At 40.9% G+C, this 12,376-nt stretch overlaps 1 protein-coding gene across 1 annotated transcript in view; it reads right to left on the bottom strand.

The window, feature by feature from the left end:
• BRDT (bromodomain testis associated) overlaps nt 1-12,376 on the bottom strand; it is an 80,451-nt gene that overhangs the window by 44,603 nt on the left and 23,472 nt on the right. Inside the window, exons 6-8 of the mRNA XM_021717687.1 lie at nt 8,695-8,867; nt 4,813-5,166; nt 773-901 (exon numbers count right to left, since the gene is read on the bottom strand). Coding sequence (XP_021573362.1) covers nt 773-901; nt 4,813-5,166; nt 8,695-8,867 — 656 coding nt within the window. The remainder of the gene's footprint in view (nt 1-772; nt 902-4,812; nt 5,167-8,694; nt 8,868-12,376) is intronic.

Below are 12,376 nucleotides of genomic sequence, written 5' to 3'. Positions count from 1 at the left end.
AAAAAATTAGCCAGGCATGGTGATGTGCACCTGTAATTAATGAACTTGGAAGGCTGAGGTGGAAGGATCGCCTGAGCCCAGCAGGCTGAGGCTATAGTGGCCGTGAGTATGCAGCCTAGGCGACAGAGTGAGACTGACTCAAAAAATAATAATAAAAATTTAAAAAGTACATTTTCAGTGTCATATTTTGACTAGAAATTGAATTTTCCTCTAAGATATATCAGAAGAAATATATGAAGACTCTTGCTCCTCTACCTGCCAAACCAAACAATTTTTCTCCATTTTTTTCAGGGAAGATCGACCTCTCAAGTTACACAGGGATCTTCTTTCACAGGCCCTGTAGCTGGTACGTCATTCCTCTGTATGCAGGGAAACTGCATTAAAAGATCTGCTACTAAAGGATGCAATAACTCACAAAGCAAACAACCCTCACAATTTTTAAGTGGAATTTATAAACTATTTTGAACTATTTAAGGGTGTGGGTGCTATTCTTTCTCTCTTGAATTATGTGTGTTTGATTGTCTTTAGAGGCAGATTCTCACTCTGTTATCCACCCAGGATGGAGTGCACGGTCACTGCAGCCTCCAACTCCTGGGCTCAAGTGATCCTCCTACTTCAGTCTCCTGAGTAGCTGGAACTACAGGTACTCAACACCACATCTGGCTGATTTAATTTTTTTTTTCCAAAGACGTTTCCCAGGCTGAATTTTAGTTCTCAACATTTTCTTAAACTATGTTCAGAGGAAAAACTCAGAGTGCAAGTAATAACTCACTTGGAGCATTCTTGCCATTGTCACGACTTCATGATCTGGAGGATTGTATTTATAGCAATTAATGAACATCAATCTAACATCTGCAGCAAATTGATATGCATCCTTATATTCTTGGTTGTCCATTTTCCCCTAAATTAAACGACAGGATTCACAAACAATATAGTTCATTTCAATAATTATTTGAGCACCTATCTTCAGGGTTTATATTATGAAATTAATCCAAGGCCGGGCATGGTGGCTCATGCCGATAATACCAGCACTTTGGGAGGCTGAGGTGAGAGGATTGCCTGAGCCCATGGGTTTGAGACCAGTCTAGGCAACATGGCGAGACCTCATTTCTACAATAAATCAAAAAATTAGCTAGGCGTGGTGGCGTGTGCCTGTAGTTCCAGCTACTTGGAAGGCTGAAGAGGAAGGATTGCCTGAGCCCAGCAGGTTAAGGCAGCAGTGGCTGTGAGTGTGCCACTGCACTTCAGCCTGGGTGACAGAGTGAGACTCTTGACTCAAAAAAAAAAAAGGAAAGACATTAATCCAGACATATGAAGAATACATAAAATAACAAATATGGGCTACCCACCACCTAGATATTGCAAATTTTAAAATTTTGCAGCACCTTTTCCATGTTTTTGAGACTTTGAAAAAATTCAATGAATTCTGACAAGTAGAAATGAGAAAGGAAGCCATTCCAAGCAAAGAAGAGAACAGGAACAAAAATCACAAAGCAGAAAAACAGTGTTCCCATATAATTGTGAGCAGGCAATTTTCAGAGTAGGAAAGCAGCGAAAAGAATCTCCTGAAACCAACCCTGAACATCTAAGAGAAAGGTTTACATTAAAACCTTCCTGGGGTTGGTGGCTCATTTTGGGAGGCCAAGGTGAGAGGAATGCCTGAGCCCACAGTTTCAAGACCAGGCTGGGCAACTTGGCGAGACCTCATCTCTACAATAAACAAAAAAATATTAGCTGTGCATGGTGGTGCATGCCTGTAGTTCTAGCTACTTGGAAGGCTGAGGCAGAAGGATCGCCTGAGCTCAGCAGGTCCAGGCTGCAGTGGCTGTGAGTGTGCCACTGCACTCCAGCCTGGGTGACAGAGTGAGACACCAACTCAAAAGAAAAAAGAAAAAAAAAAAACCTTCCTGGGAACTAAGACACTATAAACAGAAAAGTCATGTGAGCATCAGTTACATTTTGGTAGCTGCATGTAAGATGCATAGAAGAAAGAGATGCAGAATAAGCCACAATGAAAAGAAAAACAAACAAGAAAATCTTAGAGACTATTGAGCAAACCATGTATAAACTAACGATAATCAAAAATAGATACAGGCCGGGCTCAGTGGCTCAGCCTGCAATCCCAGCACTTTGAGAGGCCAAGGTGAGTGGATTGCCTGAGCCCGCGGGTTCAAGACCCACCTGGGCAACTTGACGAGACCTCATCTCTACAATAAATCAAAAATTAGCCGGGCATTGTAGCACACGCCTGTAGTTCCAGCTACTTGGAAGGCTGAGGCGGAAGGATCGCCGGAGCCCAGCAGGTCGAGGCTGCGGTGGCCGGGATCGGCCACTGCACTCCAGTCTGGGTGACAGAGTGAGACTCCAACTCAAAAAAAAAACCAAAACCCAGATACAAAAGGCCAATTAAAAAATGCAACAAACCGAACTTCATTTTTAATTCAAGAAATGCAAAGCAAAAACATGAAACATAATTTTCTACCAGTCAAATCATTGGCCATTAAGAGTGTCAGAGAACTAAATCCAAGTTATTATCTTCTAGTTTTTGGAATCCATAATAACCTAACTAATCCCCACATTGCTGCTAGAGAAAACGTTATAAAAATCAAATGAGGGCATTATTTTCATGTTTAATGGCAGCTCTGGTCCTCTTTATAAAGGTTGTTCTTGTTGAAGACCTAGATCTCCTTTCAGTCTCATTTCCCCCAGCCATTCTTTTGTATTCTCCATGTGTTTCAACTTGGCCTAAATATACTGTTCTGAACATGTACTCTTCACCTCAAGGCCATCCTACAAACTGATCCCCCTGTCTGGAACATTCTACGACTGACTATGTCCTATTTATCCTTTAAGACTCAGCTCAGATGTACCTATTTTGGGTTATGTTTCCTGATCTCTAAATCTCAGCTGGTATACAGAGAAAAACTGAAAAGCGGTATTCTGAAGAACTCATGGTTAATCATTTTTTCAGAACTTAAGATATGAGTCTTCAGACCAAAAGTGCTAATTTCCAACTAGATTAATAAAAATTAAATGTACAATCAGAGAGAGACAGGAAAGACAGATCGCCTTATAGGGATGACAAATAGCCTGACAGCAGATCTCCTACTAGCAGTGACAGATGCCAGAATACATCTTCCAAATGCAGAGGGAAACTAATTGTCATTCTAGAATTCTATAGTCAGTTAAAGAATGATTCAAAAATAAAAACAAATTGCAGACACTTTCAGACATATGACTATGGAATTTACCACCTGTACACTCTCATGGAGGCAGCACTAATTCTGGACTTCAACAGAAAGAATAAACCCAGAAGGGAAGAGCAGGATGCAAAAACTGAGGGTAAGCATGAGAACTAGTAACATGCTAAGAAGCTTCATGTTGTAGATGAACATAGCTGTGTTTAAAAGAAGAACCAAGGCCGGGCTCGGTGATTTAGCATGTAATCCCAGCACTTTGGGAGGCTGAAGTGAGAGGATTGCCTGGGTCCACGGGTTCGAGACAAGCCCAGGCAACTTGGTGAGACCTTGTCTCTACAATAAATAAACATTAGCCAGGCGTGGTAGTGCACACCTGTAGTTCCAGTGACTTGGAAGGCTGAGGAAGAATGATCACTGGAGCCCAGCAGGTGGACGCTAGGCTGGGGTGACCATGAGCGTGCCACTGCACTCCAGCCTGGGGTCACGGAGTGAGACTCTAAAAAAAAAAAAAAGAAAAACCAAACACCTAGACAATGAGAACAAGTGAGGAGCATAATGAATGAAGCATCATTCAGGAGGAAGACTAAGATATTAATTGGGCTATACTGCTATTCTTTTAGTAGTTGCCCATAAAATTAATATGTATAAGTTATATTGTTCCAATACTTTAGTTTTCAAATCAGCAATTAAAAAAAAAACTTACCAATCTAGCAGAAGACTAAAAAAAGGCAGGGATAGAATTGGAAACTACATAAATGCCTTACCAAAACAAACAAAAATAACACTAAAATTATGTAATTATTAAAAATATTCTTGAGGATATATAACAAGAAAATGTCCATAAGTGAAAAATCCAGGGTACTGATTATAATTACATAGTATAACTTAAATATTGTAGTAAAAAACAATAAACGCATTTAAGTACAAGAGAATAAAAGATGCACGAGGTCTGACAATTAGGTTCATGAACCAACCAAGAAAAGGTGCTACATACCTCACTGCTGAATATCACTATGGTCACCTTTGAAGTCCTCCCCTTGGGAAGCTATGCACCAATGCCAGTGCCTAGTCCACCGTCAAAGCAATTGTGGAACTCTTTTTCTGGAATGGCCATCAGAGCTGTTGTTATTTATTGAGGTTTGACAATTAAGTTTGCAAACTTGCCACCATGCACTTACATTGGCAGCACTGTACAAATAACTGTATCGACACCCTCCCTACTCACCTGCTCTGGCCCCCAATGACTTTTTTCTTTATCTGAAGACAAAGGAAATATTGAAAGGAAGACATTTGATGACATTCAGGACATCAAGGGTAATATGACAACAGCTCTGACGGCCATTCCAGAAAGAGTTCCAAAATTACTTTGGCAGGTGGACTAGGTACTGGTGTTGGTGCATAGATTCCCAAGGGGAGTACTTCTAAGTTGACCGAAGTGATATTCAGTATGTAGCACTTTTTCTAGGATGAGTTTGTGAACTTAACTGTCAGACCTCATATCTTAAAATGTTCCAATGATTCATTCCAAGTGGTATGACTGATGATTTTAATTTCCATTATCCTTTCTGGATTTAAGCAAGAAAAGAAGTTCCTCTATTAAGGCAACATTTACCTTAATAGTCCCAAGATCCATGGGATTTTTGACAACGTCATAGTAGTTATGGAGTCCCAAAGCATTAACATCAACAGGATTATAAAAGGGCCATGCATATGATAAATGTTTCTTCGAAAGCAATTCTTTAAGAATCTCACTACAGTGCCTCAGTTGCTCAGTTCCTGTAACACTCTTTATGACTTTACATTGTTGCTGAGAGTCCGGCAAAACATTCTTCAGCATATTCTCTCCTATAGGTGGCATTCTCCCTGGTTTTTTTTCTGTAAGTGCCACAGAAGATTCACTACTTGCTTTCACTACTGAAGCAGTAGGGGTTGTAGTATCTGCTTTCCTCTTCACACCCTTTGTAACCTAAAACAGAACAATTCAACAACAACAAAACTGTATTTAATGTGATATTCAGATATTTGATGTGATTTTCAAATTATTTTAACCAATACCCTTTGAGCTTTAAAAAAAGGGAACGTTGACTGGCACCAAATTTTTATATAGATAATTTATACATATTGTTGTCAATCCATGCATTTATTATTAGTAAAGGTTAATTTCCTTTTAAGCCAAGTAAATCGTTCCAATATCGTCTTCCCACACCCTAAAGAACGTCTTGTGCAAACTCTTAAGATGAATGAAAGATAAGAAATCAAAGTCATGGTTTGGTTCCCAGAAATGCTTCTGAATATTGGGAGTCGTCTAGGGCAAGGGTCCCCAACCTTCAGGCCATGAATTGTACTGGTTCGAAGCCAGTTAGGAACGGGCCTGCCCACAGAGGTGAGTGGCAGGTGAGTGAGGGAAGCTTCATCTGTATTTACAGCCACTCCCCATCATTCACATTACCACCTGAGCAACGTCTCCGGTCAGAGGTCAGCAGGGGCACTGGATTCTCATAGGAGTGCCAACCCTTATCAACTATGCATTGGGAGGGATCTAGATCGCACATCCCTTATGAGAATCTAATGCCTGCTAGTCCAAGGTGGAGCTGAAGTAGTGATGCTAGTGCTGGGGAGTGGCTGCAAATACAGATTAGCATTAGCAGTGAGATTTAGCTGCACAGAGACCCTAACAAATCGATTGCTTGCAGACTCAAATCAAAATTCTATCAATGAGTGGCAAGTGAGTTGAAGTACTTCCGTTGTACAGCTGCATCTGATGGTAGGCTTTAAGTCAGAATCTGAAATTTATTTTAATTCGTGCATGGGCAGCCCATTACTTTTTTTTGCCACGTCCGTCCACACCTCTTTCCTACACTGCGTACTTATTTCAGTCACAGTTTTGTAAGCCCACAAGATAACCATAGCTAAAATGAGTAAAAAGCAAATGTCACTGGAGACCTTCTTTGAAAAGGGGGAAAGACCCAGTGATGAGCTAGCAGAAGACTCTTAGACTGCCGACAAAAAGAAAGTTGCATTAAGAGAAAATACCAAGAGTCCTACTTAAATTATGGGTTCATTGTAACAGGTGATTCAATGCTCCATGTCTGCTTTGCATAATATGTGGCTACCGGCTATCCAGCAGAGTCATGAAACCTTCAAAGCTGCTTCACCACATGGAGACCAAGCACCTTGCATTAAAAGATAAGCCTTTGGAGTGTTTCTAAAAAAAAAAAACAAACGTGAACACAAGGAACAGAAGCAATTATTGAAGGCCACCACTTGTGTCTGCACTGAAAGCATCATTCTTAGTGGCTAATCACATTGCTAAAGCTAAAAAGCCCTTTACTACTGGTGAAGAGTTGAACCTGCTGGCTAATAATATTTTTCATGAACTTTAAGGAGAGGCTGCCATTCAAAGGTGGCCGTGTTCCTCTTTCGGCTAGCACCAGAACTAAATGAATTGATGAAACAGCAGAGGATACTGAGGCACAGTTGTTAGAAAGGATTAATGAGTCATGGCATGCAATCCAGGTGGATGAGTCTACCGATTCTGACAACAAGGCAACAATGCTTGTCTTTGTGCAATACATTTTTCAGGAGGATGTGCATGGGGATAGGTTATGTGCACTTTCGTTGCCAACCAATACCCAGCTGCAGAACTATTCAAGTCTTTGATTATGTGTTAGGAGAACTGGACTGGCCATTTTGTGTGCATGGATGGAGTAGCTGCCGTGACTGGATGGCTTTCTTTTTACTACTTGTGTCAAAGGGGTCACTTCTGAATGTGAGTTTACGCACCTTGTCATCCCCAGATAAATGCTGGCTAGCTGAAAAATGACACCTGAACTTAACAACGTTTTGTAGGATATCATTAAAATTATCAACCACATTAAAGTATATGCCCTTCACTCGCATCTGTTCGTGCAGCTCTGTGAGATGAACACAGCACACACATGTCTTTTCTTACACACAGAAGTGAGATGGCTTTCTAAAGATAGAAAGGCCAAAGTTTTTGAGTGATGAGAGCCACTCCAGAGATTTCTTTTAGAAAAACAGTCACCACTAGCAGCACATTTCATTGACACAGAATGGGTCACACAACTTGCTTACTTGTGGGACATATTCAACCCGCTCAACAAATTCAATCTGTCACTTCAGGGGAGAATGACAATTGTGTTCAAGTCAGCAGATAAAGTGGCTGCATTCAAAGCCAAACTGAAATTATGGAGATGATGAGTGAACACTGGAATTTCCGACATATTTCAAACATTAGCAGAGACTTTGAAAGAGACTGAGCTAGGGTCTTCTTTCTCCCAACTGGTGCTTGATCACCTATCTCAGCTTTCAAAAGAGTTTGAGCATTACTTCTCAATCACAAGAGACCCCCTAACAAGAAAGGAATGGCTCTGTGACCCATCTGCGACTAAGTCAGGTGGATCAATTTTGTCCTTGCTAGAAGAGGATCAACTGCTTGAGATCGTAACTGACAGTGGCCTTAAAAGTATGTTTGAAACAACTTCAAATCTCCATACATTCTGGATTAAAGTCAAGGCAGAGTATCCTGAGATTGCCACAAAAGCACTGAAAACTCTGCCTCCATTCTCAACATTCTATCTTTGTGAAGTAGGGTTTTCTGCAGTGACAGCAACCAAAACGAGATTACGAAGTAGACTGGACAAAAGCAACACACTTTGGGTGTCACTGTCTCCCATCATCCCCAGGTGGGACCACCTAGTTGCAGGAAAATAAGCTCAGGGCTCCCACTGATTCTGCATTATGGTGAGTTGTATAATTATTTCATTATATATATCATGTAATAATAATAGAAATAAAGTGCGCAATAAATGTAATATGCTGGTATCATCCCCAAAACAACTCACTGCTCTCAGTCCATGGAAAAATTGTCTTCCAAAAAATTGATCCCTGATGCCAAAAAGGTTGGGGAATGCTGAGCTAGGGTATATTAGTACATTAAAAAACAAAACAAAACTATGTAGGTTGAGGTAAGAGGACTGCCTGAGCTCAAGGGTTTGAGACCATCCTGGGCAACTTGGTGAGACTTTGTCTCTACAATAAATAAAAAAATAATAATAATCCAGGCGTGGTAGTGTGAACCTATAGTTCCAGCTACTTGGAAGGCTGAGGCGGAAAGATTGCCTGAGCCCAGCAGGTCGAGGCTGCGGTGGCCGTGAGCCTGCCACTGCACTCCAGCCTGGGCAATAAAGTGAGACTCCAACTCCAAAAAAAAGAAAAGAAAACTATGTAGATGGAGAACTTCTAGCATGAGTACCATCAGAATACGAAAACAGTACAAATTTTACCTAAAAAATCTCTACAATTTGGCTAGCCTCCTAGGTCTTGGTTCACAAAATGTATAGAGAGGCAGAAAGAGGATGACTTAAGATTGCTATATGCTGAAGATCAAGCTTCCTATTGACTGAAAAAAAAGCACATATACCACAGCATCCAAAGCTAGAAACCTATTACTAGAAAATGACAATAAACTCACTTGGGTCACAGTCTGTGAGCCAGCGTTGAGTGGCGCTGCTTGGGCCATGTTTAAGTGAGAAGCAGACGTCTCGGGAAATGCAGAAGGAATCACCTGCGATTTAGATACGTTCTCTGTTGCTTTGGGGGATGTTTTTTCTTTAATAGAAGAAATGGCTACATTCTGTTGAGTACCTAGTAAAGTATGAGCCAGAGTCAAATATTTCAGTGAGTAATATATAAAACACCATTTTAGTATTCTATTTTAATTCATTTGGTTCAGCTTTGCACAATATAAAATCAGTATACTTATTCTATTTTGAAATCCTCCCACTCGCTGCTGCTGACAAGTTAGACCAATTTAGGTATAATAATAGAGACTTCAAAACTCATTATTAATGATAGGTTTATCAATTTTTTCCAAAAAGGTGCCTGGCTTAAACAAAGACTAATACTAGAGCTCCGTGGTTGACTTTAGGTGACTATGAACATGAGGGAAAATTTCAGATAGAACTAGGTGAAGTGCCATCATCACATTTGATATACGACATACAGATATCCCTGGTTCTATAATTCTAGTTAAGCAGATTCAGGAACTAAATAGATCTGAATACATTGTAAGATAGGGCTGGTCCACCTCCGGATCTGATTACCATTTTGTGAGAAGTGGTTGGATTCTGGATATGAAGACAGAGGTTAACTGGATTTGCTGGTGGACTAGAAAGTAGGTTTGAGAGACAGCTGAGTCAAAGAGGACTCTCCAAGGTTTTTGTCCTGAGCAGTTAGAAGAATGGAGTTTGGCTGCTGAAAGGACGGACTTTTGAAATAACACTCTTCAGAGTGATGTGATCCAAATGTTTTAAGTCATAACATTCTCTAGGAACATGCAGGGCAGAGGAACAAGCACAATTGTTCCCCTGGCAGAACTGTCTGAAGGAGTATTGATAAGAGAATCACGTTCACACCTTTTGTCCTGTGGTAGACCACCTGTAACAATTATGAGGCCCTTGGATATTCATGCAGAGCATCCGAAGACTTCATTATGCAGTACTATGTAGTGAGTCTCCAGGTTATCTGACCTTTTTGCAAATGTTCACAGCTATCTGAAACTAACCACAGAGCTCTATTATGAGTCCTAGTTTAAGCCAGTTCACTACTCACTAAAATTTAGGAACCAAATCAATTCAGATGACCTCACAGCCCTTGTTATTATTCCAACTGCTGTTCTTTGGACTCAAGAACTAAAAAGATATGCATAATGAGGCATGCTTACATTGACTAATTCTGTCTACATCCTTCACTAGAATAAAAAGCTCTGTGAGGAGTAAGGGGACTTTGTTTTGGCCACCCCTACATCTCTTGTGCCTAATACAGTGCTTGGTATATAAGAGGGCATATATGCAATATTTACTTTATGCCTGTTATGTGCTGGGCATCATCTTAGGTGCTGGGGCACAATAAGGAGCAAGACAGATATAGTCTCTGCCCTTGTAGAGTTTACTGTAAGGAATAGACAAAACATGCAGCAACTTGGATGGATTTAGAGTGTATCATACTGAGTGATCTATCACAGAAACAAAGAACAGAGTACCATATGTTCTCACTCATAAGCAAACCTTGAACAATTATCATAATACTATAAGAAAGGAATTGGCAGTAGTGGGAAACTGCCGGGGGTTGGGGGGGTGGGATTGGTAGTTAAGGGAAACTGCCAGGGGAGAGAGGGGCACACCTCATCAACAAGGGTAACTGCATAATGAACATTTGTATACCTAACTCTGAGTTGTACCCCACATCTTAAAAAAAGAAAGAAAGAAAGAAAGAAAAAAACAGACAAAACATAACAAATCAGAGTGATTATAAGTTATATTAAGTGTTAGGGAGGAAATCAACAGGGTGCTGACTAAGGCACAGACCTACTATTGAGAAGGTTAGCGTGGGAGGCCTCCCTGAAGGTGACAACCAAGAAGCCACTGAAAGGAAGAAAGAGCCAGCCAGGGGGATGGGGTACAGAGTAGAGAGAGAGTGGCAATAAAAAAAAAAAATGCATTCTGCTGGGTGTGGTGGCTCATACCTGTAATCCCAGCACTTTGGGAGGCTGAGGCAAGAGAACTGCCTCAGCCTGGGGGTTCAAGACCAGACTGGGCAACTTGGTGAGACCCTGTCTCTACAGTAAATCAAAAATTTACCTGGGCATGGTGGCACGAAGTTCCAGCTACTCGGAAGGCTGAGGCAGAAGAATCACCTGAGCCCAGCAGGTCGAGGCCACAGTGGCTATGAGCATGCCACCATACTCTGGCCTGGGTGACAGAGGAACTCCGACTCAAAAAAAACAAAAAACGTGTTCCAAGACAATTAGTGGGGAAAATCTTAGTGAGTGAGAGGAAAGCATCTCAGGAAGAGACTGGGCAATGATCAGAACACAGAGGGCCACAGGATGAAACTGAGATTTCATTCTTCCATAGGAAGCCAAAGACAGGTTTTTCTGCTTTTGCTTGTTTTTACAGTATAGGGTCTCACTCTATCACCCAGGCTGGTGTGTAGCAGAACAATCATAGCCCTTTGCAGCCTTGAATTCTTAGGCTCAAGTGATCCTCCCACCTCAGCCTCCAAGTAGCTAGGACTATAGAGGCACGTGCCACCATTCCCAGATAACTCTAAAAAAATTTTTTTTGTAGAGACAGGCTCTCCAGCAGTCCGCTTGCCTTGGCCTCCCAAAGTGCTGGAATTCCAGGCATGAGCCACCGCAACTGCCCTTATTAGGATAACTAGGAGTAAGAAAATGGTAGCAAGGACAATTCAAAGGTTGGATCCAAACAACTTACTAATGGACAGAATGTGCAAGAAAGAATTAAGGCAAGGAAGGAACTACTTCTAGGTTTCTGGCATGAACTGTATACACACACACACACACACACACACACACACACACACACACACCATTTTCTACCATGGGGAATATCAGAGTTTAACTGTGAGCATGTTAAATATGATATGTGTATAGACTTCCAAGTGGCAACTGGGCACATTGGCTCATGCCTGTAAACTCTACACTTTGCAAGGCGGAGACGGGAAAATTGCTTGAGCCCAGCAGTTCAAGAACAGCCTGGGCAACATAGTAAGATCCTGTCTCTAAAAAAAAAAATCAAAAAATTAGGTGGGCGTGGCAGTGCATGCCTGTAGCCTCAGCTGCTCCGAAGGCTGAGGCGGAAGAATCAATTGAGCCCAGGAGGCAAGCCACGGATGACAGAGACCTCGACTCAAAAAAACAAAAAAAAAACAAGACCAACCTTTTCCAAAATAAGAATAGTAACTTTAATCATCAGTGAATATCTCACAGATATGCCTAAAGCATACCATAAATCACAATCCATCTTAAGATCAACAATAAGAAAAAGTACTTATTACTCTCAGTCAAAACAACCTCCACTATGAATCCACTATAAGCCTCCTATATCCCAAGCATGTAACTATATACTCTATAAACACTTATAACCATGAAAGATAAATACTTTCCTGATATTACAGAGAAGGAAACTGATCTAGAATGATTAAAGAACTTGAAACAATATTACACAGCTTGAGTGACCCAAAGATACGTCAATTTATGACATTCTTGGTTAATTTCTATAATAAATTCATTTTAATACTTAAGATTAATTTTATAATTCCACATTTAAATGATAAAAGTATTAGCTGTAAAG

The sequence above is a fragment of the Carlito syrichta genome, unplaced genomic scaffold (assembly GCF_000164805.1).
Source record: "Carlito syrichta isolate Samal-C Ts95f unplaced genomic scaffold, Tarsius_syrichta-2.0.1 Scaffold309922, whole genome shotgun sequence".
NCBI lineage: Eukaryota > Metazoa > Chordata > Mammalia > Primates > Tarsiidae > Carlito > Carlito syrichta.
This window is presented reverse-complemented; position numbering and strand designations above follow the sequence as displayed.